Source organism: Polyodon spathula, chromosome 2 (genome assembly GCF_017654505.1).
Source record: "Polyodon spathula isolate WHYD16114869_AA chromosome 2, ASM1765450v1, whole genome shotgun sequence".
Classification (NCBI taxonomy): Eukaryota; Metazoa; Chordata; class Actinopteri; order Acipenseriformes; family Polyodontidae; genus Polyodon; species Polyodon spathula.
Genome location: NC_054535.1, coordinates 44,428,964 through 44,455,269, shown reverse-complemented (window position 1 = coordinate 44,455,269; position 26,306 = coordinate 44,428,964). Strand labels below are relative to the sequence as shown.

The 26,306-nt window shown below is 36.4% G+C and overlaps 1 protein-coding gene across 1 annotated transcript in view; it reads right to left on the bottom strand.

Annotated features, from left to right (window-relative positions):
• Positions 1 to 22,961, bottom strand: part of LOC121297001 — a 48,438-nt gene extending 25,477 nt beyond the window's left edge. The window contains exons 1-6 of the mRNA XM_041223001.1: positions 22,819 to 22,961; positions 22,139 to 22,498; positions 14,761 to 14,799; positions 14,053 to 14,132; positions 13,073 to 13,172; positions 12,852 to 12,971 (exon numbers count right to left, since the gene is read on the bottom strand). Of these exons, the coding sequence (XP_041078935.1) occupies positions 12,852 to 12,971; positions 13,073 to 13,172; positions 14,053 to 14,132; positions 14,761 to 14,799; positions 22,139 to 22,498; positions 22,819 to 22,855 (736 nt within the window). The 5' untranslated portion in view covers positions 22,856 to 22,961. The remainder of the gene's footprint in view (positions 1 to 12,851; positions 12,972 to 13,072; positions 13,173 to 14,052; positions 14,133 to 14,760; positions 14,800 to 22,138; positions 22,499 to 22,818) is intronic.
• Positions 22,962 to 26,306: the final 3,345 nt, after the last annotated feature.

The window sequence follows — 26,306 nt, the reverse complement described above, 5'->3', positions numbered from 1 at the left end:
AAGAAAAAAATAAATAAATAAAATAACTTTAACAATAACAATAGGATTCCCAGCCTTTGGCTGGGAAGCCTAATTACTTTATAATTACTATGGAATTAGTAAAAAAAAAAAAAAAAACTTAGCCCACTAAAACATTTTTTCAATGCTTTGTTTTATACAGTGTTTGCTGATTCAGGTCTGTATCTCTTGCAGGGCAAATTCTCTGAAAGCTCCTTTTAACATGCCAAGAGCACTGGGTTTTGACAGTCGTCTTTCATTTCCAAGGATACACATCACAAATACTATTTTCTTTCTGAATATGTATATGATGGGGTCATCCGCTGCATTATCTAATGGCACACACAGAGCAGTCTACACTAGACCACTGTGTGGATTGCTGGTTCCACTGATCATTCTGAAAACCTCTCTTTTCACCCGTAGAAAAATGCAAATTGTAAAAAAACGTATCGCAAACCGTGATCCTACTCCAGTATTTATTTTCACATGTTTGCAATGATCGACAGCAAAGGCCCCAAACTGATACTTACAACTACCCTTAAAAGTACTCTTTCCTAAGCTTCCAGTTTCCTACATTCAATTTTGGTCTATCAAATCAAAGCCAATGTGCCCCAAAAATGCATTTAGACAACTGGACTAGGAGAGGTTTGGTTTGAATCACAGCAAATGCACCTTGAGCAGATGACGTTACCTTTTTAACTTTCAGTAAAAGTGGGCAGCAACCCGCAATAAAACAAATTAGTTCTCTTAAAATAAAACATAAGAAATCACAGAGGTCATAAAGCAAACTATTTCATAGTTTTAATATGAGGAACTAGATACGTGTTACATTCATAACATTCATGGAATGTTTTTAGAGTGTCTCCAACTGTGTCAAGGTAGCCTGAACAAAAACCATCTGAAATGAGGTTCAATATTTCAATTGCAAGTCCCAACTTCAACTGCCAGCTAACTCCTGTTTCTTTCAAGCGCCATGTGTTTTTCTGCCCTAATATTAGGTTGCTTTCTGGAATCCACGTGGACCTGTCATATTAATCATGGTAATAAAATATCTTACATTTATGTTAAGCCTGGTAAAACTGCAATTATAAACATAAACTTGACAGAGTAAAACAAAGTAATTAATGGATGATAAGCAACACAAAACACATTTCTAAACAATGATTACAAATATTTACATCCAGGTTTGTGGAAAGTTTTCAAGCTAGAAGAAGAAGAAGAAGAAGAAGAAGAAGAAGAAGAAGAAGAAGAAGAAGAAGAATTTAAAAAAACGAAATAATAATTTAAAAAACTAATAACCTCATAGATCAGTCTAAATCCACAAACTGTACAAAACTACCAAAATTGATTGACACATGTCTATACTGCATAGTAGAGAGAATGTACTACACATGCTGTATTTCACATGTAAACCATAAGCCATAATTTACTTTTGAACACATCCTTTGTTTTTTTCATTTTAATGACAAAAAATTAAAAGTCTGTTTTACACAGGTTGCAACTAAACGGTAAAAAGATATAAATGTACTAACTACAATTATGCGTGCCTATTAATGCTCAAAAGGCAGCTGAAAGCCTAAGTTAATACAAGAAGCTGATAAGTGACCTTTAGTGGACTTTTCGTGCAACTGCACAGCAGCTGTTACCTGTGGGAAAGCAGAGCACCTGGCTATTAGCAGGGGTAATGGGAGAGGCTGGGGCAGTGGCTTCCCGTAATCAAGGACATGCCTCATAGATGAGTCAAAGGCTCTGGTGTCTGGCTGGAGGCTGCTTCTCTTCTGTTTAACTGCAGAACAACCCCCCCCCCCCCCCCCCCCCCCCCACCCCCACCCCCCCCCCCCCTAGTTCAACCTAGACAGGGCCCCAAATATGCAATTACTGCTAATGAAACTATCAGTCTTGTTCATGCTTTGGTTATTGTAGAACTGCACTGGGACTTTCATGACAGTAGGTTAGAGGTGTAGGTAGTATATACATTAAGCAAGCAACTAAGTGCCCCAGTGCTAACAGGAGAAAAGTGCAATGTGATTTCTCAGATAGCTGCCCTACAGCAACAACAATGCATTGAGGGTTTTGCTGCTGGTTGGAGGAAAATAAGAGAACTGCATTTGAATTATGACTTTGTACATTACGCTCATACTACTGTGCATAGTCACTTCCTGTCAGAGGCTGAACTTGGCTGGCACTCTCTAGAACTTGTATGAAATTCTTCATATTATCAAATGAAACTTAAAAGTAAATAAGATAAGGAGGGGCCATTTCAGTGATCTAGACAGTGGCAGATTTAAATAGCACACCCTTTTAATTCCATCCATTTATTCCTAAAGCGTTTCCCCTCCGAGGGTCATTTATTGTATACCTTATTAATATTATTATATTATATAATTATACAGCTCCCAAATGGTCCAGTCGGATTTGCTTACCAAGTCACTAGCTGGAGCCTGTAGGTCAAAAGTAGCCTGTCAGCTTTTTCACTCACCAATAAGGTATCTACATGTTAGTTTGTAGACAGGCTTCAGGACAAGGCATGGGGGGGATACTTTTAGGTCCTGAAACATTCCATACTATATGAAGTTCACAGAGGACACGGCATGATAATACATAATGGGACACAAAAAACTAGAAGTTGAAAGCTGACGATGTAATATGGGGCTAACTGTAATTATGTGACTGGATGATATCTGGGATGTGGATGGAAGGATGCTACTAACCAAACTAATTTTGAGTTCCTTTATTCAACTGAGCCAGTACAGCACAGCTATAATTATGTTTTATTGGAAATAATACTTACTGCATTTATTCTATGTATAATTATTTAACTGTTTAAAATGTGCAATGCCAGCCACCTAGTCTATATTACACAAAAGAGAAGACTGACAATTGGAGTGGAAAAACACAAGTGACAAAATGCTGACACAAATTGTGGTTAGGTGGTATAGCTAAATGAGGTCTGATCCAGATATGCAGGCACAGCGTGTTAATATAGATAAGAAAAAGCTCACAATAAGATCAAGCATATATGGAATGAGTTGTATAGTTCAGTTGCTGGACACTTGGGGGGTGTTAACTGCTGTAGCTTGTACGTTCTACATAAGGACCAGCAAAAGGGAATGATCTAGGTGAAATTGGTCCACTTATAGTTGAAATTAGTTCATAAGTCTCGTTTGCTTAGGGCCGGAGCTTGGGTTGTGTCCTTGAACATTCTGTTGGGTACATCCCATGTTGTCAGATAATCAGTATGAAAACCACTGGAGGAGCCTGGAGGAGGCTGTGTGCTGGTCGCTATAAATATCAAACGGGTGCTCCTTTGTAATCCTCTGTACTGTGGAGTTTACCCAGCATGTTATATAGTTAGATAGGGAACTTGCCTCTGATCCCTGAGATACTAGGATTGCATTCTTTAGTTATTTTAGTTTTTTTTAGTTTTTTTTTTTAAAGATACATTTTTTTTATATTATGTGTAACACGCTTGTGGAACATGTACAGCTGCTGGTTATATTGACTAGAATGTTTTTTTTTGTCTCTATTCTATAATGTTTTCTTTTTAAAGTCAGGGGAAGCTTGCTTGTTTTTTTTTTTAAGTAAAACTATTAAAACAACCTGTTTTACATGTTATATCAATGTTGTTAAGCTTTTTCTTTTACAGAATAAATAGGCATCACCCTAATTATGTTAGTTTCAGTATTTCTCACAGATACAGAGTAATTTATTTGCTATTAATTTTTTTTTTCTTACTGGATGCATTTTGACACATCTTTTCAATACTAAATACTTCAATTCACATTGATAACTTCAGAAATTATTACCACATAGAGAATGTGGCAACCTATCTACCATAACATGAATTTATAATCATACAGCAAATTAAAGTGATCAATAAAAAAATATTTCCCTCAAGATTGTAGCCTTACTGTGTTTTGTTATTTAAACTTTTACAATTATGCATGAAGAAAAATAAATATCTTGAGTCGTGTCACTTTTTTTTTCAGTGCGCTTGAGAATGTGCATTCTTCCAGGTCATCGATTTCACATGCACATCCCTTGAGTTACTGCAGATAAAAACATAACAACAGACATGTAACAGAAATGTGCAAGCTGACAAAACTTGCAGATCTGGACATCAAACCAAATAATTTACTTTTCACCTTGTTTTTGAATTCCAAATGACGTCGGCTTAATTGTATTTATAATTGCCATCGCTGCCTTAGAGGTGCATGTGCCATTATACATTGAAACATCAACACTGTGCAGCAATGCTGGATTCTGGTTACTTGTTTGTAGCTGTGAGCTCCTGGGTGATGGCTTTTAGGGTGGTCTGTCTGTTTTAGATCATCATTAGCTTCAGACAATATTAACCCAGACCTCTTCTGACAACTGCTCTTCTGGGAATAGAGAATAGGATCTCTGTGCTGCAACATTTCTTTTTGCAGATGCTGGTTCTGGCTAGTGTAGGTCCCAGACTCTAACAGAACATTTAGCACAGCAGCTTAACGAACAATGAAGATTTAGAAAGTGGAGATGTGGGAGAAACCCAGCATCAAGCACAATGGGGATTGGGCTAGAAACATAACAGTGCTACTAACTCCCCAGTGTATTTCTTTTGGTTTTAAAGCCATTCGGTAACATAGTGCACGTATGACAGAACATACAGCTACGGCCAGAAGTTTTGCCTCACCCTATAGAATTAACAAGTTTTGCTTCATAAAGTTGAATGAAAGCTGATGAATAACGTGATGTTAACATATTGAATTACATACCGATTATGTAGTTTTTCATATACTTAACGAAAAACTGACAAAAATTGAAATATGTGGCATTTCAAACTCTAACATGAAATACTGTATTACTATTTTGTGTAGAGTTGTGCAATATCATTTTGTAGTTTATTTGATTACATGATGTTAAAAAAATATCTTAATTATGTTTATATAGTTTTTTAATTCTAGTTATCTTAATCTCAAAAGTATAGGCCATGCTAAACTTTTGGCCATAGCTGTACATGCATATCAGTCTTTAATCTGATAAATTAGTACAGGACTATTTGTTTCCTGTCCAGTCTTGGCACCATATGAAAAGTGAGCCAGGTACTGTAGTTAGTGAAAGGAGAATGAAATAATCTACTTTAGTACATTGAAAAAGTATCCAAACTTAAAATAAAATAAAATGTAAAAGCAATGACATGATCATAGGTTAAACTATAAAAAGCTACCAGTAGGATTAGTTTCTTTAAAACTACAGTGCTGTGATTCAGCTTGTATGTATATGAATCTTTTACAGTCCCTCACGTTACCTTTAAAACTGCCTAGGCGCAATATAATACCACAGTTAAAAGAGCATTAACAGAGTCATAAAATAAGAAACATAATTAACTATCAGCTGAAAATATAGCATCGCATATAAAATTAAACCACTGCTGTGAGTTTAGAAGGAGTTGCTTTACACACCCTATAATTTACAAAGAAATACTTAATACATTTCACCAGGAAAAAATAAATGAGAGTCGGTCTTACTATGCAGACATCAAATATTGCTGCAGTCAATCTTAAGTATTAATGTTGCTGTCGAATCATTTCAATATTCTTAGGTAAGTTGATCAAATAATTATTTAATCAAATTGGCCTGGATAAATTCCACATTGGCCTAGATAAACTCCCCTACTCTCTCTTTTTCTTAAAACACAGTTAAAAAAAAAAAAAAAAAAAAGGGATTGGAAATTACAGAGACAAAGCATTGCTTTATTGTTCTTCTGTCTTCAAGCTCAAAATAAAATACCTCAGACAAGAAAAATGCATTCTTCTTATCGTTAATACTTAAGGGTTAAAGTGACTGTAAAACTTAACAGATAACATGACGACGGAGATGCTGAGCTGTGTAATGCACCCTGACGAAGGCACTTCTGAGTCGAAACGTTGGTGATACGTTTTTATGAATTAAGGATATACATTGTTGAAGCGTAGCTGAGTGTGCTGTTCTCTCTTTCTCTAAACTGATTTATGGCACTTGCACCTCATCTACTTCGATGTGCGGATCCTTTTTTTCTTTTTAATTATTGAACAACATAACTAACTATCTAACCTCTTGTTTTACACTATGTCATTATAACTAAACAAAAGGCATTGTAAAAAAAAAAAAAATTAAAAAAAACACCAGCACGACACTGCCAATAAGTCACCCAAAATCGAATGCTTGGTCTGCCTGTGATAATGACACGATGGGACTTTAAAAGCTATGAAGGATATCCCACCAAAAAAATAAATACAAATGTAATATGTAATTTTTTTGTTTCTTCTGAGTGGTTTAACCCTCATGCTACGAGGTAAAGCACTGAAGGCAACTGAGAAAATTACAACACAGTTAGTGTTGGTCTCTACCGGTGTTGTAAAAGAAGTTTTTATAAATTCTTCTGGGTACATAACACTGAAGTGGCAGTCAACCCCTTCTATTCTGGCCAGGCTTAAAACAAACACAAATAGGATCCATTTGCTTTTATCTGCAGACACATATACAGTATATGTTCTGAAGGCTCCTTTTTCAGGTTTTTAGTTTCATGGAGCCCTTCTTAGAAATAAAAGGAGATCAGTTTCCAGTCTGGGCACTCCTCCATACCACAGCGTGAAAGAATTTAAATGCCAAGATTTATCCACCACTGACAGTACCAAAGAAAACCTTAATGATATATATATATATTATTGTCTATTTATCAGCAGATATACAATCAAATTCACAACTACTGTGTAATCATGTAAGGGTAACACTTTATATTAAGGTCCTGCTTATTAATGTTTTATAAATGTCTTATAAATATATAACAGATGCTTAACTATGCTATAGAGTGTTAATAAAGAAGTATAGCTGTTTATAACCATGCAATAGCCATAGACAGAATTACATTTAAACATCCCACAGTAGAATAGGTGGTTAACGTAATTCAATATATGGCTATTGCATGGGTATAAACCATAAATAATGCTTTATTAGCAATCTATAACATAGTTATTAAGCATCTTTTATGTATTTATGAAACATTTATAATACATTAATAAGCAGCATGTTAACATAACATGTTACCCATGTAAGTTACTGACTGTTGTGTGCTGGGGTAAATCAAAAACATGCATTTCCTACTTATAATATTACCTAATGAGTTGTGATGTAATTGATGTACTGTATATAGAGCATGACCTTATCACTTTGTCTAAATGGTGTCTCCTAGCTGTCAATGGAATCTAAATATGCAAGTTAATAGGTCTGTTTATGTACTGTACGAGAATTTTAATTCCAGGCTATAAGGCAACAAAAGGTGAACATTTTGAAAGGGGGTGTAGACTTTCTATAGGCACTGTATATATTGTTTACATACAAGACAGGCACATGCACTTTGTGTCACACCCCCTAATCTGCACCATATGGTAGTGTCTAGTGTACCATCACTTTCAAAGATGTACATCGTACAACAGGGGTGCAAATCGTTTTGAAAATTGAAGCCTACTGGTGCCCTAGTTAAGCCCTCCTCACAACTTCCCACACAATACAAACCTTCTCTCCTGTGTATGTGAATGAGTATGGGTGGGCCATGTGAGTAGTCCTGACCGAGTTAGAAGCTATCATCATCTATGGTCGATGATAAAGTAAAAATACATAAAAATAATGTCTACTGGCGCCAGAATGTAATGTTGCTAGTGGTATATGAGGTACTCTTGCGCTAGAATCTAATGCCATAGGGCCAAATTTGCACCCCTGTTATACCTTCCCATAGACCCTGAACTGTACAATATACAGGTCTGGTTTGTCAACTTCTTTTAAGCACTGTAATTGGTTAGGTTGTCTTATTGTATAGATGTCAACAAGGCCTATACACAGGCACTGAAATCTCCAGCATACACAGTGTGAAAGCCTGCTGATACACTGACTGGCCCACCTACATTTTTTCAACTGACATTACATTTGTATGTGTTTTTTCTTTCTTCTGATCGTCAAATCTTCCTGACATCATCTTAAAATGAGAGTTCACAGTAATATGTGCACACTTGTCACTAAATTCATTACCACGTTTCCTTTGGTGAACCACACTGGAATTTCTAAGCTCGTAAAATAATGGTCAAATAGTTTTGTGCAACATTGTAATGTCTGTATGCTACCACTACAAGTAAACAGTGATTCAGCAAATATATATACAGATAGAGGTACATTAATTACATTTAACATTTTCTTGCAATTAGTTTACTATACAGTTATTTGATTGACGGGATGACCAAGTAGCAAGCTTCGCAGAAATGACAAAGCTTTGCAGTAACACACATACTGTAATACATACTGTATTTAGTTGTATCAGAGAGCATTACAAAGTCCTTAATGTTCAGTGCCTTTTGGTGTATATTTTAGCACAGAAGAAGGCCTTACCTTTTTACAAGGGGCTTCACTGAACTGATCATATCTTAAATATAATACGGAATTATAGTATTACCATAATATACCCCAGGCATTTGATAAAATATTGATCAAATATCACACAAGTTAACTGTAATCAATTCAAATCAAATTAAACAAAAAGATCAACCTTAATATAAGATTCAACTATTAGGTCACACCTTAAAGATCACTTTAAAAAGTGTGAATGCAGATTAACTCAAATGTCAAACTACAACTAAAATACAACATGTCTATCATACATGGAACTAACATATGTGATTCATCAATCTATCAAATTGTTAACGTGCTGAGGTTCGTCAATAAAATGTCTGTTATTCTAAAAACACACTCCACCCACCAGTGGGCTTCACACGTTATCTGAATATTGCAACTGCAGAGAAACAACTGTGACAAATTAGCATGCTGTTGAAAACAGTGGTTAAAAGTGCCCCAAATAAATGATATCCTTTGCGTGCACTTGCATGACAACAAACTTCCTGTGAGTAAGAGTAACAGGGGACTTGCATGAGTATAGATCATAATATTATGAGTACACAACTGTGTCTACCTGGTTACCATCTTGTTTGTCAAGCTCCAAAGTGAATAACCTTAAACTTGCAGCCTTTGAAGTGTACTAATCATTTAAGAAGTGACTCATTCAATTCCGGTATTGAGAGCCTACTCCAGTTTAATGGACGATCCTTTCATAATTAGCGTGTGGAGGAACACTGAGAATGGAATTTTAATATGAATATTACACACGTTTAATAAAACTACTGATCTTATTTGGGTTGTTTTAAAAGAACTGAAAATCATGTGTTTGTGTGTGTGTGTGTGTGTGTGTGTGTGTGTGTGTGTGTGTGTGTGTGTGTGTGCGTGTGTGTGTGTGCGTGTAGAAAAAAAAAACTTTACTAATTTCTAAACCAAAGGTTATCAGATTTATTGTCAAATATTTCAATAACTTTTGCTGACTGACTGATCAGTATCACTGCATTTCACAGCACACAATTACTGTATTTTAAGGACTGTGGAAAATACCATACCTTTCATCATAGTTAAAAGTCTATCCCTCATCTGACTCTAAAATAGTGTGGAAAAATGTCTACGTTTATTGAATTTTTAAAACATTATATTTCCAGCTCATTTTTTCCTTCAATCTAATCTCCAGGTTTTTGTGCAGCCTAGTTGCAGAATGCTTGTCACCTTTCGACAGTTCAATGTTCTTCTGTGCAAGGAAACCGCTGTCAAGCCAAATGAAGCAGACAGATGTGTACACATCATCTAGTAGAGTAATGATGTTCAAAGTCAGCTCACACACGAGCTGAGCTTTAGTGCTGTTTATCTTTACACATTTTAAATGACAAAACCTGACACCCTTCCAAACCAGTTAGCTATTCCAGTTGATGAAATCTTCATGTAAAATGCCCACATACCAGCAAAATTTACAACACTGCATAATACATCACAGTATAATGACAAGAAACATTAATTGTGTGCCAAGCTCAACTTTTCAGAAACAGAGTTTTAAAAGCTGTTGAAGCAGTTTGTAAAATGATCCACAGACAAATAACACATTTGTACCTACAGTACCTAAACCACGGATAAAATACAATGACCACAACCAAAAGCAACGGTCAAACTATCATGTTCAAAACCACACTGTCGCCTACAGAATTGACATTTAACTTTTTACATGCAGTATTATAGTAATTGTAGCTAACAAAATAATAAATCTAAGCAATTGAGCACTTCTATTAGCTACATAGGTCTCAAATGTGCAGTTTTAAAAGACACATGTTATAGGGCTGTGACAGAAATATAATAAACCTTGATCGTAAATCTCCCTCCCGACCTGTGAGGGCACTAAGCAGCAAAAGTAGTGTCCTTTGGACAGGCTGGCCTGACAGTTCTTTCCCAGGGTCGGGAAGTTGGTCAGTCTGGAAAAAGTGAGACTCCGTTGCAAGAACGTATTGACCTGGAAGGGAAACAATGCAGCAGCTGCAGATTGTAGAGACAGCTGCACATGTTTACCAAGGGGTCATGTGTGACGGCATTAAAAAGGGCCGAAGAATCGCAATCTACTCCTTCGCTTGGTTTTTGCATTTGAAACTAGAAGGACAGCTAGAGACCCAGTGAAAACTGTTGAAAAGAATATTCTTGAGTGTTTTGTTTGTTTGTGTTTGTTAGTAATTGTCTCTGTTTGTAAACCACCAGACTGCTAACCTGTATCTGGAGCTGTCGCCTTGGGCCAGCACAAAGCCAGATCAACACTTCACCACAGTCACTATAATTGTTATAACCCACCACGAGCACTACTGCACGCACCCGGACTGGTGTCTGTGGCTAGTATTATTGTGGGGAGGATAATGTGTATTTATTATTTGGGCTGCAATCCCTGTCTGTTTTTATTCTCTTTGCTTTACACATTGGTGTGTATTGCCGGAGCTTATTGTTTGGTCGCCAGACAGGGATTTACAAAATAAAATGTCCCCTTTTCCAAATCAGATTACAATTGTCTGTCTGTGATTATTCCTGCACTGCATCACCTCTGCACCTGTTCACAATCAGCAGCCACTTTGCCACAAGGACACATGTATTTTAATTTAAAACATGATATTGGGTTCTTCTTTAGTTTAAAGGAAGCACTCATTTTCTATGCCTTCTGTTTGCTGGTTTACTGGTTATTTTGTCTTCTGGCTGAAAGCATGTTAGCCAATAGTGGAAGCAGCTAACCAGAAAGAAGCCACTGGAGGGGTGGGGAGAATTTCATCATCCAGGTGAAATGACCCACGAAGTCAAAAGCATGATGTTTTAAAATTAAATATATGTTTGCTAAATATGTGTTTCTTTCAAAACTGCACATTTGAGACCTATATAATGAATAGATGTTCATGGCGGAGACATTCTATGAAACTATTTTGTTAGCACCAGCACAATTACTTTAACAACAATTAATGAACAATTAATTAATATACTACATACAGTTACACAAATTAAAAAGGAAATGTCCAATCCAATGCAAGAACACATTAAAACATGTATAACCTTGCAACAGTACATCCTTGGAGTGCACTAGCCAGTCTAGAATGTAAGTAAAACACATAAAAAGTAGCCCATATATTACTCTACATTGTAATAGTCCAAAAGACCTTATATTTAAATCGTATCAGCCTGATTTTGTACTGGAAAAGTACTCATCTGAACAGCAAATTTGAACAAATAGTTAATTGAATAATAATTTAATAAATGCAAATTTTTATTCAGCTTAACAAAACTAAAAATATAGAAAACAGAACACAGTTGCATTGTACACCCTCTGAAATATTTTTCAATGACCTTTTGAAATATAAGCTGAAGACCAGTCATCATAAACGCTGGCCTCTACAGTAGGTGTTATATAGGCCATAAAACTACATTTTTCAGTGACACAGCTCAGACTCCATGTCTTGTTTTCTTTGCTATTTAGAAGGATTCTGTTTCCATCAACATGAATAATAAAATTATTTTCTTCAGTTTAAAAAAGATAATCACATAAAAAGTAGCAATTAAGTTAAAAGTCACTTTCACTATTATTTTCACAAAGTTGATTTTTACTAATTGTTAATGCACTGGTTAAACTGCACTTATTATGATACTCTCAGTAATTACAATCAGACAAGCAAATCTCTAGATAAAGAGTACTGTAGCGTGCACGGGGGTAGAGGTCATGGTGGTAGGTGACGTAATCTAAACACGAAGACATAAGCCCAATAGTTGCTCCTGCAAGGGAACCTGGCTCTTTTGTACAGCAGTATCGGTGCTATGCTTCAAAGCGGGAGGTCCCGGGTTTGTGTCCGACTTCCGCCAGTGAGAAGCCCCTGCTTGCGGTAACCGAGGTTCACCACATTATGTTCAAATGTAAGTGTGACAAACAGACAGGCAGACAGAATGATGGACACAAAATCAGCCTCAATATACCCAGAGAAGATGATACATTAAGTAATTTGTGCTAAAGAAGATCCTTTAGCAATTGGAAATCTCCTTTTGATGCTGCAGTTATAGTGAGGTTTTGGTTACTGTTATCAATGTGCCCATGTTTGTACCGTTTTATGATGTAAACAAAGTCCACTTTTCTTTTCCTATCTTGTGGCTACTGATTCAGTCTGAACTCACGAGCTTCCAGGAAATTTGTCTCACCTCTATATTTTGTGTATTTTCTCTAATCTCTACACTTGCGCATGCATTTGATCTTTTCAAAGTGACAAAAACTGACTGGCAGCACCCTGATCAAAATTGCATTCTTGAATTAGTCCCAGCAGGTAAACTGTATTAAATATGTAGGAATGAATGCATGTTTTTCTGTGCCCCTCATTACAGAGCATCATGCATGGCCACGGCTGGAACAGTACTGCCTCGTCTTGCTTCATTACAGGTTACCACCAGCGTTAACTCCAAAGACTACATACCTCCTGGGTTTGACACAATCTCTGGCTTTTCTTGACCATTCCCAGATGTAGATGTCTTTGGTGACGCCTTTGTCTCATTAACAACCTTTTCTTCCTTTCTGTTGTCAAAGCCTGAATTCTCTGATAGATAATAAATAAATAAATATACTGACATTATTTAACAGATGTCACATATACCTGTTAAATATATAATAAATATGAACATTTTAATAATTAATAACCTTTACTTGCGATGGCCTCAATAGCTCCCTCTCCACCCACAGCACTTAGTGGGATTTCTGTATCTTCGTGATTTTTGCGGTACAGGTCAAAAGAGTATCTCTGAATAAATACATGGAATAGAGAAAACTTACCCAGTGTTTAAAATACCAGTATTGTTATGTAGTTAAATCATTTATTACACTGTATAGAAACTCTTATCCAAAAACATTTTAAAGTAAATACAGTCATGCTTTCTTGCTATAATTGCTTGTAATTTAGCCTGCAAAAATATATTTACAAGATTTATATCAGTGGTGCATAACTCAGACCATGGATGGCCGATCTCTCCTGGTTTTTGTTCTAACCATGCCCTAAATTAGTTAATTGGACCAATTAAGCTTCTAATAAGGTCCAATAAAGTACTTTGGGGTGCAGTTGGAATAAAAATCTGGAGGGACACCGGCCCTCCAGGACCAAGTTGTACACCACTGATTTATATGATAAGAGGGGTTGTTTTATACAGGTGACCACTTATAATTAAAGTTAAATAAAGTACAGACAATTAATTGAATCAAAAGTATACATTTAGCATTTGTATATGCACTACAGTATTTAGTTTTCATTAAAAAAAAATAATAATAATTTTCAGTTTTGAAAGTAACCATCTCCTTCCAGAATGCATCTGGAACTTCCCTTAGGGCACATTGTAGTAAGAAATACTGATACTAATCTAAATTCTAATGCAGAAGCCTTGCCTAGCCCTAACCCAGAATGCACCCCTTTACTCCAAAATATATATATGGTGCATGTGAAATGGTTATTTATTGAAGGGTAGGGGATCTTAACGACATCTTCTGATTCCCAGCAGCTTGTGCTTATGGATCATTTTACATCAAAAAATCATGAAAATGAAAATGATGTACGGCAATTCTAGCTTTTAAACTTCACAGTAGGAAACAACAGACAGTAGGGTAAATAAAAGCATTTTATCTGTGCTTACCCGAGTTTTATTGCGTAAAAACACAATTATGATCACAATTAGAATAATGGCGATGACAAAGACTCCTAAAATTATAAATCCTGTCAACATAAAATAGCAGAAAAATTTATTTAGACATTTCAAAAACATGCTTTTTTATTTTTATAACGTAAAACAGTAGCTTGTACAGCAAAGTCTACAGCAGGGGTGCCCAATCCTGGTCCTGGAGGGCGGGTGTCCCTCCTGGTTTTTGTTCCAACTGTACACAAACTTGCTTAGTTGGACCAATTACGCTTCTAATAAGTGCTTGATTGGTGCAATTAACTAATGTAGGGGACATTTGGAACAAAAGCCAGGAGGACACCGGCCCTCCAGGACCAGGATTGGGCACCCCTGGTCTATAGGGTTCTTCAGGTATAAGGCGCCATCTGCTGGTACTACTTTGGACTTACAAAAAGTTGTAGACAGCGACAATAGACTAGATCAGTGATCTTTTTAGTAAATGTAAACCTACAGCAAAAATACTGTAAATGGGTACATTTACCTAGTTACAAAAAGAAAGCGTTACAGATACACTGCTGCCTTTTACATCGTTTTATAGTATAGGTTTTATTGCAGGTTTATTTGCTGAACATTTTTTAAATCTATTTTTATTAATAAAATAAAGATATTTATGCAGCTGTTTTGGGAAGTTGTCAGATTAGTTTAGGACTGCTGCTGTATACATACCAGCCTTATCTTGTGAATGTTCTTGTGTTGTATCTGATGCTAAAAAAAAAACAAAAAGAAAGAGAAAACAACATCTTAGTAAGAATTCAAGAAACTATTCGTATCAGGTAGGAAGCAACAAAAAAAGTGTAACATCTTCAATGGAGGTTGTAGTTAACTGGAAGGTTGTGAACATTCTTTTTAAAAAAATGTATAAACTATTTTAAACCTATACTTACAGGACCCACAACCAGCCATGTGGTCTTTCCTTGATTGCTAACAATGTTGCCAAAAATTACTTGTGTACATATTTTTAGCCCCGAATACAATCATTCCCAGCCTAAAACATCAGCCAACATGCGACTTCATACTGTGTGAATCGGTGTGAATGCTTAATCAGCACACTGGAAAACAATAGGGACATTTAGCCTTCATTACTGGTTTTAAAACATGAAACAGTTGTTTGAGAATTTGACTTACGAGTCAAACTTTATTTTTCTGAATGTTATGAAAACCTAACTTAACATTGTTCATTAGAAACAGTTTGAGAATAATAATAAAAAAAACTTTTTTACGCAACATATTTTTCTCAGACATGTAAATAAGCAACAAGACAGCAGATGAACATATACTTAATCTGTACCTATGCCATTAATTACTGGTATGCACTGAGTTTATGAACTGTAAATTGCTCACTGCTGCAAAGGTTATTGGAAAAATGTGTAAGGTTTGGAGGTGGGAGTAAGCTTTTGTTTTGTATTTCCCATCCAGAAATTCTAAGTTGATCTACTGGGGTATTCCAACAATCTGTCAAGGTGCAGCATTATTCTAAGGATCTGTAATGGATTTTGGCCTCCAGAACTTTCACCTTTAACTTAGTGGAAGGTACACAGAACCTCAAGTCCCTTTCACAGGACAACACATCCATCACTGCAGTGTCCTTATCACCATTATGGGGTATTAGTGTAGTTATTGTAGGGCCCGGTAGGAGCAACATTACTACTGCCCAAGACCTCACACAGCCCTGGTTTGCTTCTGAAATCTAACAAAATCAGAATGCATGCTTATGGCTGCAGGTCTGCAGATGTGTGTCCAGTTGATTTAATAGATGCTGAGTGTAAAGTTTAAGTTTGAAGATTATATTTCCATTGCTGTCCCTGATGGAAATTCCAACACTGACCAGCTTCAAACTGAAGCTGGTCAGTGCTGGTCTACAGCTGGTCAAGCTGATTTGGAGATGGTCAAGCTGCTTGCTAATAAATTGATGGCTGCTGGTATAAAAACCAGCAGGAGACCAGCTCATTCACCAGCTTGACCATCTCCAAACCAGCTTGAGCAGCTCTTGACCAGCACTGACCATCTTATTAGCAAGCAGATTCACCAGCATGACCGTCTAAAACTCATATTTACCAGCAGTAGACCAGCTCAAATAGCACCAAGCAAATAGGCACAACTGTCAAAGCGGTGGGGGTCATGGTTACCCCAATTGCTTCTACTAACTTGGCTTGCGTTTTTCAGGCACAATAAAAGCGGATCGAACTTCCATCAAAAATACAAGCCAAGTTAGTAGAAACAATTGGGGCAACTGCTTTTACAGTTGTGCCTATTTGCTTGGTGCTGGCCAAGATTGCCTCAATTGTTTCTTCTAACTTGGCTTGTATTTTTGATGGAAGTTCGATCTGCTTTTATTGTGCCTGAAAAACGCAAGCCAAGTTAGTAGAAGCAATTGGGGCAACTGCTTTTACAGTTGTGCCTATTTGCTTGGTGCTGGCCAAGATTGCCTCAATTGTTTCTTCTAACTTAGCTTGTTTCTTATACCTTGTATCAAAAACACAATTGGGACAACCTTGGCCCCCATCGGTTATACAGTTGTGCCTATCTGCTTTGTGCTGTGCAAGGTTGCCCCAATGGTTTCTTGAAACTTGGCTTGCGTTTTTGATCTCTCCACTTTAAATGGCTGGGCACTTTTGATAACTTGGTGTTTTTTCACACTTCCAATGTGGTTTTGTTTCACTGATGATACAGAAAGAGTTTGGTGCGTAATGTGGGTTGAGTATAATTTGGAACTCGTAGGTTCTGTTCATATTTGTGTACTTCACATATTTCATTCAAAATTATATGCTTTCATTAAGCCAGTGTAAAGGTAAATATTTATGAATTTGTCTACTTTCCTTTCCAAACTTTCTCCTTTAGGAAACATATAACAGCATGTTACTGTATGACGGTTTACGAAGAGCACATTTTCTGTATTGCTTGGAAATAAGTAAAGTGTTAAAAAAAAAAAAAAAAACTAATTAAATGGGGCTCCAGAGTGGTGCATCCCATGAAGGCGCTCTGCATGTCATTGCCAGACATGACCTGGGGTTCCTAGGGGGCAGTGCACAATTGGCGCTGCCCGGGTAGGGAGGGCTTAGGTTGGAAGGGCAATCCATGGTTCACTGTGCACAAGCAACCCCTCTGGCTGATAGAGCACCTGCAGGTCTGAAGAGGAGCTATTCAGATCTGGGTTGCCCTCAAGCACTATAAGTCTGGTGGCTTTGCTGTATATCTATAAATTAAGGGTTAGCAGGAGCATGTTTCAGAGGATGTGGGTTTCAGCCTCCATTCCCTGAGTCACCAAGGGGTTGCAGCAGTGAACCAGGATAAAAAATAATATAATTGGGGATTCCAAATTGGTGAGAAAACCAGGGTAAAATCCATTGGCAATGACTACATTTAAAAAAAAAATGATTATGAAAAAAATATGATTTACGAATGCAAAAAAAAAAATTAATGTGTTGTGCTGTCTTGGAAAACTGCATTGCTAGAAAGGCATGGATGCACAATGTCCTACTTCAGACTGCCCTACGTTTAGAGAAGTTCTGGCTAATTGTTATCTGTAAGGTGAACCTATTTTAAAAGTTAATTTATTGCATTGATATTAGATTTTACTGTACACATTACAGTAAGAAATAATAGAGCTATGTATCATACATATGATTTATTTTTGTGTATGCGTGACATTCTCCCTGTGTATGGATTAGGGTTGGAGTTAAAAAAAATTTAAAAAAAAAAACTCAGTCCGCCCAAGTCCATCTGTCTGCCACCCTTTGTTGAAAAACAAACAGGAAGTACAGGGTAATATCATAAGTGACTCGTGGTTTGAATGTTTTTTTACTGTAGGTTTCAGTGTTGCAAGCTGTAAGTTTGCTTTTTTCAATGCAAGAAAAGCCATTTAAAAACAGCAAGATACACAACTTTGAATGTTGTTTTCCTGTACTCCTGTACATGTTATTGTAAATTGAATGTACTTTGGAAATTACATTGTTATACAAACATGCTTCTAGTGATTGTTCCTGGTATAATGCTGTTAGTTATTTAGTTTATTTTTTTATTTTTTGGTTCTGCATCACAATTTAGGGCAGTGGTCTTCAACCTTGATCCTGGATAGCCCCTATTAGGCAGGTTTTATAGGTATCTTTACATCATCAATGGCTAAAGATCTTGAACACCTGTTAATCTTGACTAATTAAGCTAATAATTGGTTCAATTAAGTAACTGAGAGATTGGTTGAAATGAAAACCAGCAGCCACAGTAGCTCCGGGGCCAGGATTGGAGACCCCTGATCTAGGGGATGTTTCATAAAGCTGTCACTCCCATTTACCCATTAGGGACACCTGGGATGGTAGGCAATGACGACTCCAGAATTCTGGACTAATTTAGGGGACATTTGGAACAAAAGCCAGGAGGACACCGGCCAGGAGGATACCATGCTGTATTTAAATGGCATTTCTTTTAGTGAAAAAAGCAAACTTACAGCTTGCAACACTGAAACCTACAGTAAAAAAATCATTCAAAACACAAGTCACTTATGATACTATCCTGTACTTCCTGTTTGTTTTTAACTAGACGCATTACTTGGGACAAACAATGACAGTTAATAATAAAGTCATATAGTGCTAGTGTAACAAAAAAATACTGAGGGAAAGGGAAAACGTGTGTGTCGGTTTATATGTAGTATTTTATAATAGAATCAATCTGTTACAGCTCTGTCTGACAGCTTAATGAGAGTGACAGATTCATGAGAAGGAGATAAACAGGTCTGGCTGTAAGTAATTTCCATTTCCAAATATGTGGGTGGATGGCTGCGACATACACACAACCCCTGAAATCAGAATAATCCTAGGAGCAGCCTGATGACTAAGACTTGCTTACATCCTACACTGCAGCGGTATCTTGACATACGCTGTGGGGAAAAGCCAGAGAGGCTGAAAGTAATGCTGCCTCTCCTGTTGACCTGAAAAAAAAAGTTTTAATCTGTGGTGAGGTTATAGGAAACAGGATATTGTAATGGAAGATAACGAAACAAATATTGAGCATATAGAATGCTGTTGCTATCGTTACCTTGATAAAAGTTGCAAGGTGTCGGAAGTAAGGTATATTAAAGTTCCTGCTGATTTCATTGGGTTTTTTTTTCTTCATAAATCATTTATAACTTAAATTTAGAACCCACTCATCTGTCTTCACCACTTTTCTGACATGTTTTAAAGTTTGTATTTAGTTTTTAACCTAAATGGGCCGCGTGTTTATTAAACAAATAATTATAAATAAACAGTTGGAACACAAAACGGCACAATGGCCAAAATGATAACAGACAATTGTTATCATTTATAGATCTCTTGTTATAGTCCACCTCAGAACACCCCACTCCGAGTGAGCGATCTGTGCCTCTTATGCACCTGTGTCTGGGCTCGATTCCTTGTTAAATCATTCAGTCAGGCCCAAGCACAGTCTGTGAGTGAACTGCTTTGTCAGGGAATGCTATCAGTCTTTCCCTGCTGACCTAAAATACCTGTGCACAAATAGATACATTTTAGATAATAAAAACATAAACACAAAACAAACAAAACACGCACAGGGTGGGATGTACCTCGCCACACAACATACTCATTATGTTTCTTACCAAATACTATAGAATGCACTACTGATTCCAAATAGCACAAGCCACACCTATTTTCTGACCAAACTTAACTGACCTACATCCAAAATGGATCTGCAGCAGATGTTCCATTAGCTTTTTTTTTTTATTATTTATTTTTTTGTCTCAGGCACAGACACAGGTTTTCATATTGGAAACTGGAACTGAATACAGATTTGGATTTAAAGGAAAGAGTAGCACCCTGACTATAGATTTCCTCCCTCGTTATTTTACTCACTAACTTGCACATTTAAAAAAATCATACATGAATCATAAAATCATACATGAATCATAAAATCATACATGAATTATAAAATCATACATGTCGAAATGACCCAAGCATGAATTGTGAATTATTGAACTGTGAAATAAAAACTGAACTTTCAGTGTCGTTTACGTAGTGGTATAATATTTTTTTTTTATAGTAGTTCAGTGAGACTATAAACACAAAGAATATGTGAGAAATATTTTATCTTAAAAATGTATAAATATGAATGTGCGTTTGTTGTGGGTGGACTGCTCGATTATGTCTTTTGACAAGGGGCACAATTTTAGCTGGAAAAGGGCTTTAGGAAAATACCAATTAACAAGATAAACAAACAGAGAAAAGCAGTGAATCCAACTGTGTTTTGTTTTTTTATATTATTAATGATGATGGGTTTATATAATCAAAGTAAACATTGCTTTGTTTACTTACCCTACAAGAAATAATATTTTCCTACAATGGTTTCATCTAACTAAAGTGAATTGAATTGGTCCAAAGGACACTGTTACTGCATACTGATGCACTTTTATTTTGCTAAAATTAAAAAAATAAGTGAGTGTATTATAGTAACCAGAATAACAAAACACTCTGACATGAGATGAAAAAAAAACACTGTTTGCTCAACCTCCAGCATGTTTTCAAACAAGCAAGTTAACACACAGTGTATGTGAACTTGTGCACACAAAGAACAAAGCAGGTCAGTCACTAGAAGTTTTTGTTTTTGTTTTCAGGTGAAGCTCAAACCTAAAACAACTTTGCAAGCATCTACTGAATACTGGGTGAGCGAGGTGTTCAACAACACATGCAGCAAATGTTGCAGTACTTCCCTGATATGCCAACTTATAAAAATGAAGAGGCCTGGTTATAGTATTCCCTGCAGAGAAAACTGTATAGTGGTTTGCTTAGAACTATGTAGCGGCATGATGTAAAGAGCCCTATCTGCACTTTTGTGAGGAAGGATGGGACGTTTCAAGAAATACTGAAGAAAGAGACAAACTCCTCCAGATCACACAGCAATTAAGACACTGCTGCACTGGGGAATGTTTTCTTGTATATGTGCCTTACATTTTTTGAACCCAGGATCAGCCAGATTGCCTTGCTCTCCAGATTATCACTGTTATGCAGGGAACAAATTGGTCTTCTATACATTTAAATACCAGAATCTTGAAACCCATTAAGTCACAGAGAGAAGAGGACTTATCTCAAAAACGATATTGAGCAAGACAGTAAAGACAGTATGTAGGTGAAAGTGGGAAAGTAGAACCCTAAACCAAACTATCTGATTTACTCAGTCAGGGGGACTAAAATCTTACTTGTTTCTTACGCTCTTTGAACAAAAATATATTTTATAGTAAGCTTAAGAAACAATATAGGTGCTGGTAGCAAATTTTAAAGGGTTACATCCTGTAGTGTGGGCAAGAAAAACAGTTTTTTTTTTTTTTTTTTTTTTTTTTTTTTTTTCACTATAATCCCTGTTTTGATTAATTTTCATCACACATCAGTTAGCTATAAAACTTTTTCACATATATTGCAACACAATGATATTAGAACCTAATTCAGAACCCTTTTAGTACTGTTTTCAGGAATGTTTGGCTTATTTAAATCATGCATGCAGTTAGCTTTTTAATAGTTTTGAGAAGCAGTTTAATCTTATTTTTCAAAGCACTAATCTAATAGAATTTTAATAAACACTCCTATTTAAAACAAAAAAAAAATAGCTTAAAACATTATATAGTTTTGTCAATAGGGCCCAATGTTTCAGACAAAATATCACATAACAGCCTTGCAATATCTCGCAAAAAGTATACTGTACACAATACATCATGTAAAAGGAGACCAGCAGAAGAAAATAATATTGCAAATACTAAAGAAATACTGGACCCCTATCTACAAAACTTTAAGGACTTTTTAAAAGAATGTTTTGTAAAGACTGTTTTTTTTTTTTATTTTATGTATTAAATCAAATTTATAAGCACTCTTTACTTAAAAGTCCTCCTCAAAGTTTTATCAATAGAGCCCAGTGTGGCATTATTTAAAAAACAAACAAACAAACAAACAAAAAAAAACCCTGAAGCTGAACTTATTTAGCCTAATGTACAGTTCTGATCATCCCTCACAGGCAGCTGTGGTGAAAAGATGGCATCTTTTCACCACAGCTGGGATCAAGCTGTTCTTACCTTGAGTACTGGCTGTCACAGAGGTCTCGGCCCTGGTTGTTGAAGATACCGGTAGGAGTGGTGTGGTGGAGGCAGCCGCTGTTCTAGTATGGGTATTTGTGGTGCTAACAGAAACATGTCCTGCTGGATTTGTTTTGTTTGTATATTGAGTGCTGGTTTCATTCTTCTCATTGAATGTCGTTGCAGTTGTTTCAGTGTATGCTATAATGGGGGTTGTGGATGGAGCTGTGAGATAATTACTAGTGCTACTCGCAGGGCTGTTGGAAGATATTGTGGAATTTAATTCAGTTGCGGTTTCATTATGTTTGGGTGTAGTCTTGATCTCAGCTTGAACATCAGTCGCAATCGCCAACATTAACCCTTTAAGATAAAAAAAAAAGATAAGAATGTAAAAAGTAGGAGGGTTTTTTGTTTTAAAAAGTCTGTAATAAATAATGGACTGTAAAAATAATAACTCAACATGCTCTTAGATGTTAATATGGGGAGAAAGGATATAATTTTCTATGTATATAGTAATGTGGTGGGTCCCAGGAACCAGACATGCACATCATATACACCATATGCAGCTTAAATTATGTAATATTACAATCCAAAATCAAAGTACAATAAAACATTTAAGTTGAAGGAATTTGCTTTGTTAAGGAGGCTTCTAAAGAGCAAGCATCATACAGGAGACTTACCGAGCACAATTAGCCAAGAAGAAACCGAGGATCGCATTTTTAAATGGTTTTGTCATTAGTCTTCTTGGTCAATAAGTGTTTGAATGCTAACCTTATTCTGTACTAACAAACCAAAGACATATACAGTATCTTTAAGTGTTGACTTCCTGTGCTTAAACCTTCCAATCACGATATCTGCCTTTAACTTTACTTCTGAAATGCAACGGCTGTGAAAAGCCACCAACATGATGACACCATGTGTTCTGAACCACACAGGATGCACACAACAGGAAGTCTTTTGTTCGAAAAATCTAAATCTATCTTGACAAAAAAACATTTCCAATTAACACAAACACAATGACTTCAAATAGCCTGGTATCCCTCAATAGATAGGGAATCACTTATATTACACATTGTACATCACTCAGACAGCGTGCTCAGAAAATATCTCGGTACATTGAATTAACAATCGTTCCAACTTTGTTTAGATTCACTTTGTATTGTTCTTTTTGTGTCATCACATCCCAGTGGAGTTTTCAGTTCTGATTACACTGGGGGCGGTAGCAGAAAGCGATAAATATTTTGTTGTGTCAGTGCCTCAGAGTTTCATGCATTTAATTTTTTTATTTTTATTTTTTATTTTATTGAGATAAAAAATTATATATTAAAAATACAAAACTGAAAGATCACAATTGGATAAGTCTCCACCCCCCTGAGTTAATACTTGGTGGAAGTAACTTTGGCAGCAATTACAGCTGTGAGTCTTGAGATAGGTCTCTACCAACTTTGCACACCTAGATTTGGCAGTATTTGACAATTCTTCTTTACAAAACTGATCAAGCAATGTCAAGTTCCTTGGGGAGCACTGATGGACAGCAATCTTCAAGTCATGCCACAAATTTGCGATTGGATTTAGGTCAGGGCTCTGACTGGGCCACTCAAGGACATTTACTTTTTTGTTCCTTAGCCACTCCAGTGTAGCTTTGGCTGTGTGCTTTGGGTCATTGTCATGCTGAAAGGTGAACATCTGTCCCAGTTTCATCTTTCTTGGAGAGGGCAGCAGGTTTTCCTCAAGGACTTCTCTGTAATTTGCTACATTAATTTTCCCTTCTATCCTGACAAGTGCCCCAGTCCCTAACATTCCCATAACATGATGCTGCCACCACCATGCTTCACAGTAGGGATGGTGTTCTTTGGGTGATGCGCTGTGTCGGGTTTGCGCCAAACATAATGCTTTGCATTTAAGCCAAAAAGTTCCATTTTTGTTTCGTCTGACCACAAAACTTTTTATCACATGGCTACTGAATTTCCTGAGTGTTTTTTTACATCCTTCAAATGGGATTCAAGGTGGGCTTTCTTGAGTAATGGTTTCCTTGTTGCCACCCTACCATACAGGCCAGATTAGTGGAGTGCTTGGGATATTGTTGTCACGTGCACACTTTGACCAGTCTTGGCCATAAAAGCCTGTAGCTCTTGCAAAGTTGCCATTGACCTCTTGGTAGTCTCTCTGGTCAGCCTCCTTCTTGCTCGGTCATCCAGTTTGGAGGGACTACCTGATCTAGGCAGGGTCTTGGTGGTGCCATACACCTTCCACTTCTTAATAATTGTCTTGACCATGCTCCAAGGGATATTCAAGGCCTTTGATATTTTTTTATACCCATCCCCTGATCTGTGCCTTTCAACAACTTTGTCCCGGAGTTCTTTTGAAAGCGCCTTGGTGCTCATGGTTGAGTCTTTGCTTTGAAATGCACTACCCAACAGAGGGAACCTACAGGAACTGTTGAATTTAACCTGAAATCATGGGAATCTCTACAATCTAACACAGGTGGAGGCCATTTAACTTGGTGTGTGATTTTGATGGCGATTAGTTAAACCTGAGCTAATTTAGGTTTGCTATTACAAGGGGGGGGGGGGGGGGGACACTTATCCAAGCAAGCTATCTCAGTTTTTATTTTTAATTAATTTTCTACAAATTTCTAGAATATTTTTTTCACTTGGAAATTGTGGGATAGGGTGTGTAGATAAATGAAAAAAAAAATTTAATGCATTTTAATTCCAGGCTATAAGGCAACAAAAGGTGAAAATTTTGAAAGGGGGTGTAGACTTTCTATAGGCACTATATATATATATATATATATATATATATATATATATATATATATATATATATATATATATATATATATATATGTGTGTGTGTGTGTGTGTGTGTGTGTGTGTGTGTGTGTGTGTGTGTGTATATATATATATATTGTTTTGAATGGGTGCAATTACACTGAGCATGGAACCGAAAAGTGGCACAGTGGAAAACCTCTGAAGTGTTATTGTGTGACGTTATACGTATGTACAGTGAGAGATGGCGAATGAAAGACTTTTTCAGAGTGCAAAAATACACTCAACTGTATGATACGTCCCGTCCAGATTATAAGGATACGCTAAAGAAACAAGACACCTGGGACACCATAGCGGACAAACTGGAGCTGTCAGGTAAAAATATTTGCATTTGAAAGGCAACAGAAAACATACATTATATTGCATACTTTTATGGCCTAGACCTCCAAGCACAACACATCAAAGTTGAAAAAAATAGGTCTCAATAATGACAGGCTTTTTGCAGATTTCATTTTTTTTTTTTTTTTTAAACAGGTTTTTAAATTATATTGTCACAAAAGTCTTGAATTCGTCATGCCAGGTAAACAGTTCAGTCATGTAATGCACACTATCTTTACATGGTGCTGAACAACATTGTTTGGTTCAGACCTGAGTTAAAAAAAACAAACAAAAAACGACATTGGTTGTTTCTAAACATTAACATGTGATACTGAATGTACATTTACCACGAGGTTTCCCACAGCCAGTGTAATATTACGGCAGTCGAATACAGCGTGGGCGACTTTGGCGCTGAGAGCGCACATCACCAATGCCGCCATTTTGAAATCGTGCTAAGATTATCCAGAGTTATCATCAATCAAAATATATAACTATATATTCATATACAATTACATATACTACAAGTGCGTATCAAAATATGTGCGTATGTTTGAGTTGATTTTGTTTTACTAAGGTCTAAAATAATAATTTCTTAAAATATAAAACCAACCCCGCAAAATTATTTTTTTAAAATTTATTTTAACATTAGTCTTGATTACAAACTGCACACAAACACCTATAAAAACGCAGTCGATTTTATTATATAATAGGTGATTTTTTTTAAGACGAGCGTACAGTGCCGTTTACTAAATATTATTGTAATTATTAATAGTTGTTTCTTTGTAGAAAAAAAAGGCTTTCACATTGTATCCCAAAATAAATATTATATTTTACATATCCTTAGATAAATAAAAGGCAAATCATTCTGAGTGGTGTACTGAGATGGGAACTTATAACATTAGATCCTGATAAAAATTTCTGGAGATGGACATGGTCGTTCGTTCAAGCAATAAAAATTCAAGAATGATACGGTATACATATTTTGGGTTCTTGTACAGAGCTGCCAGGTGGTGGGCTGT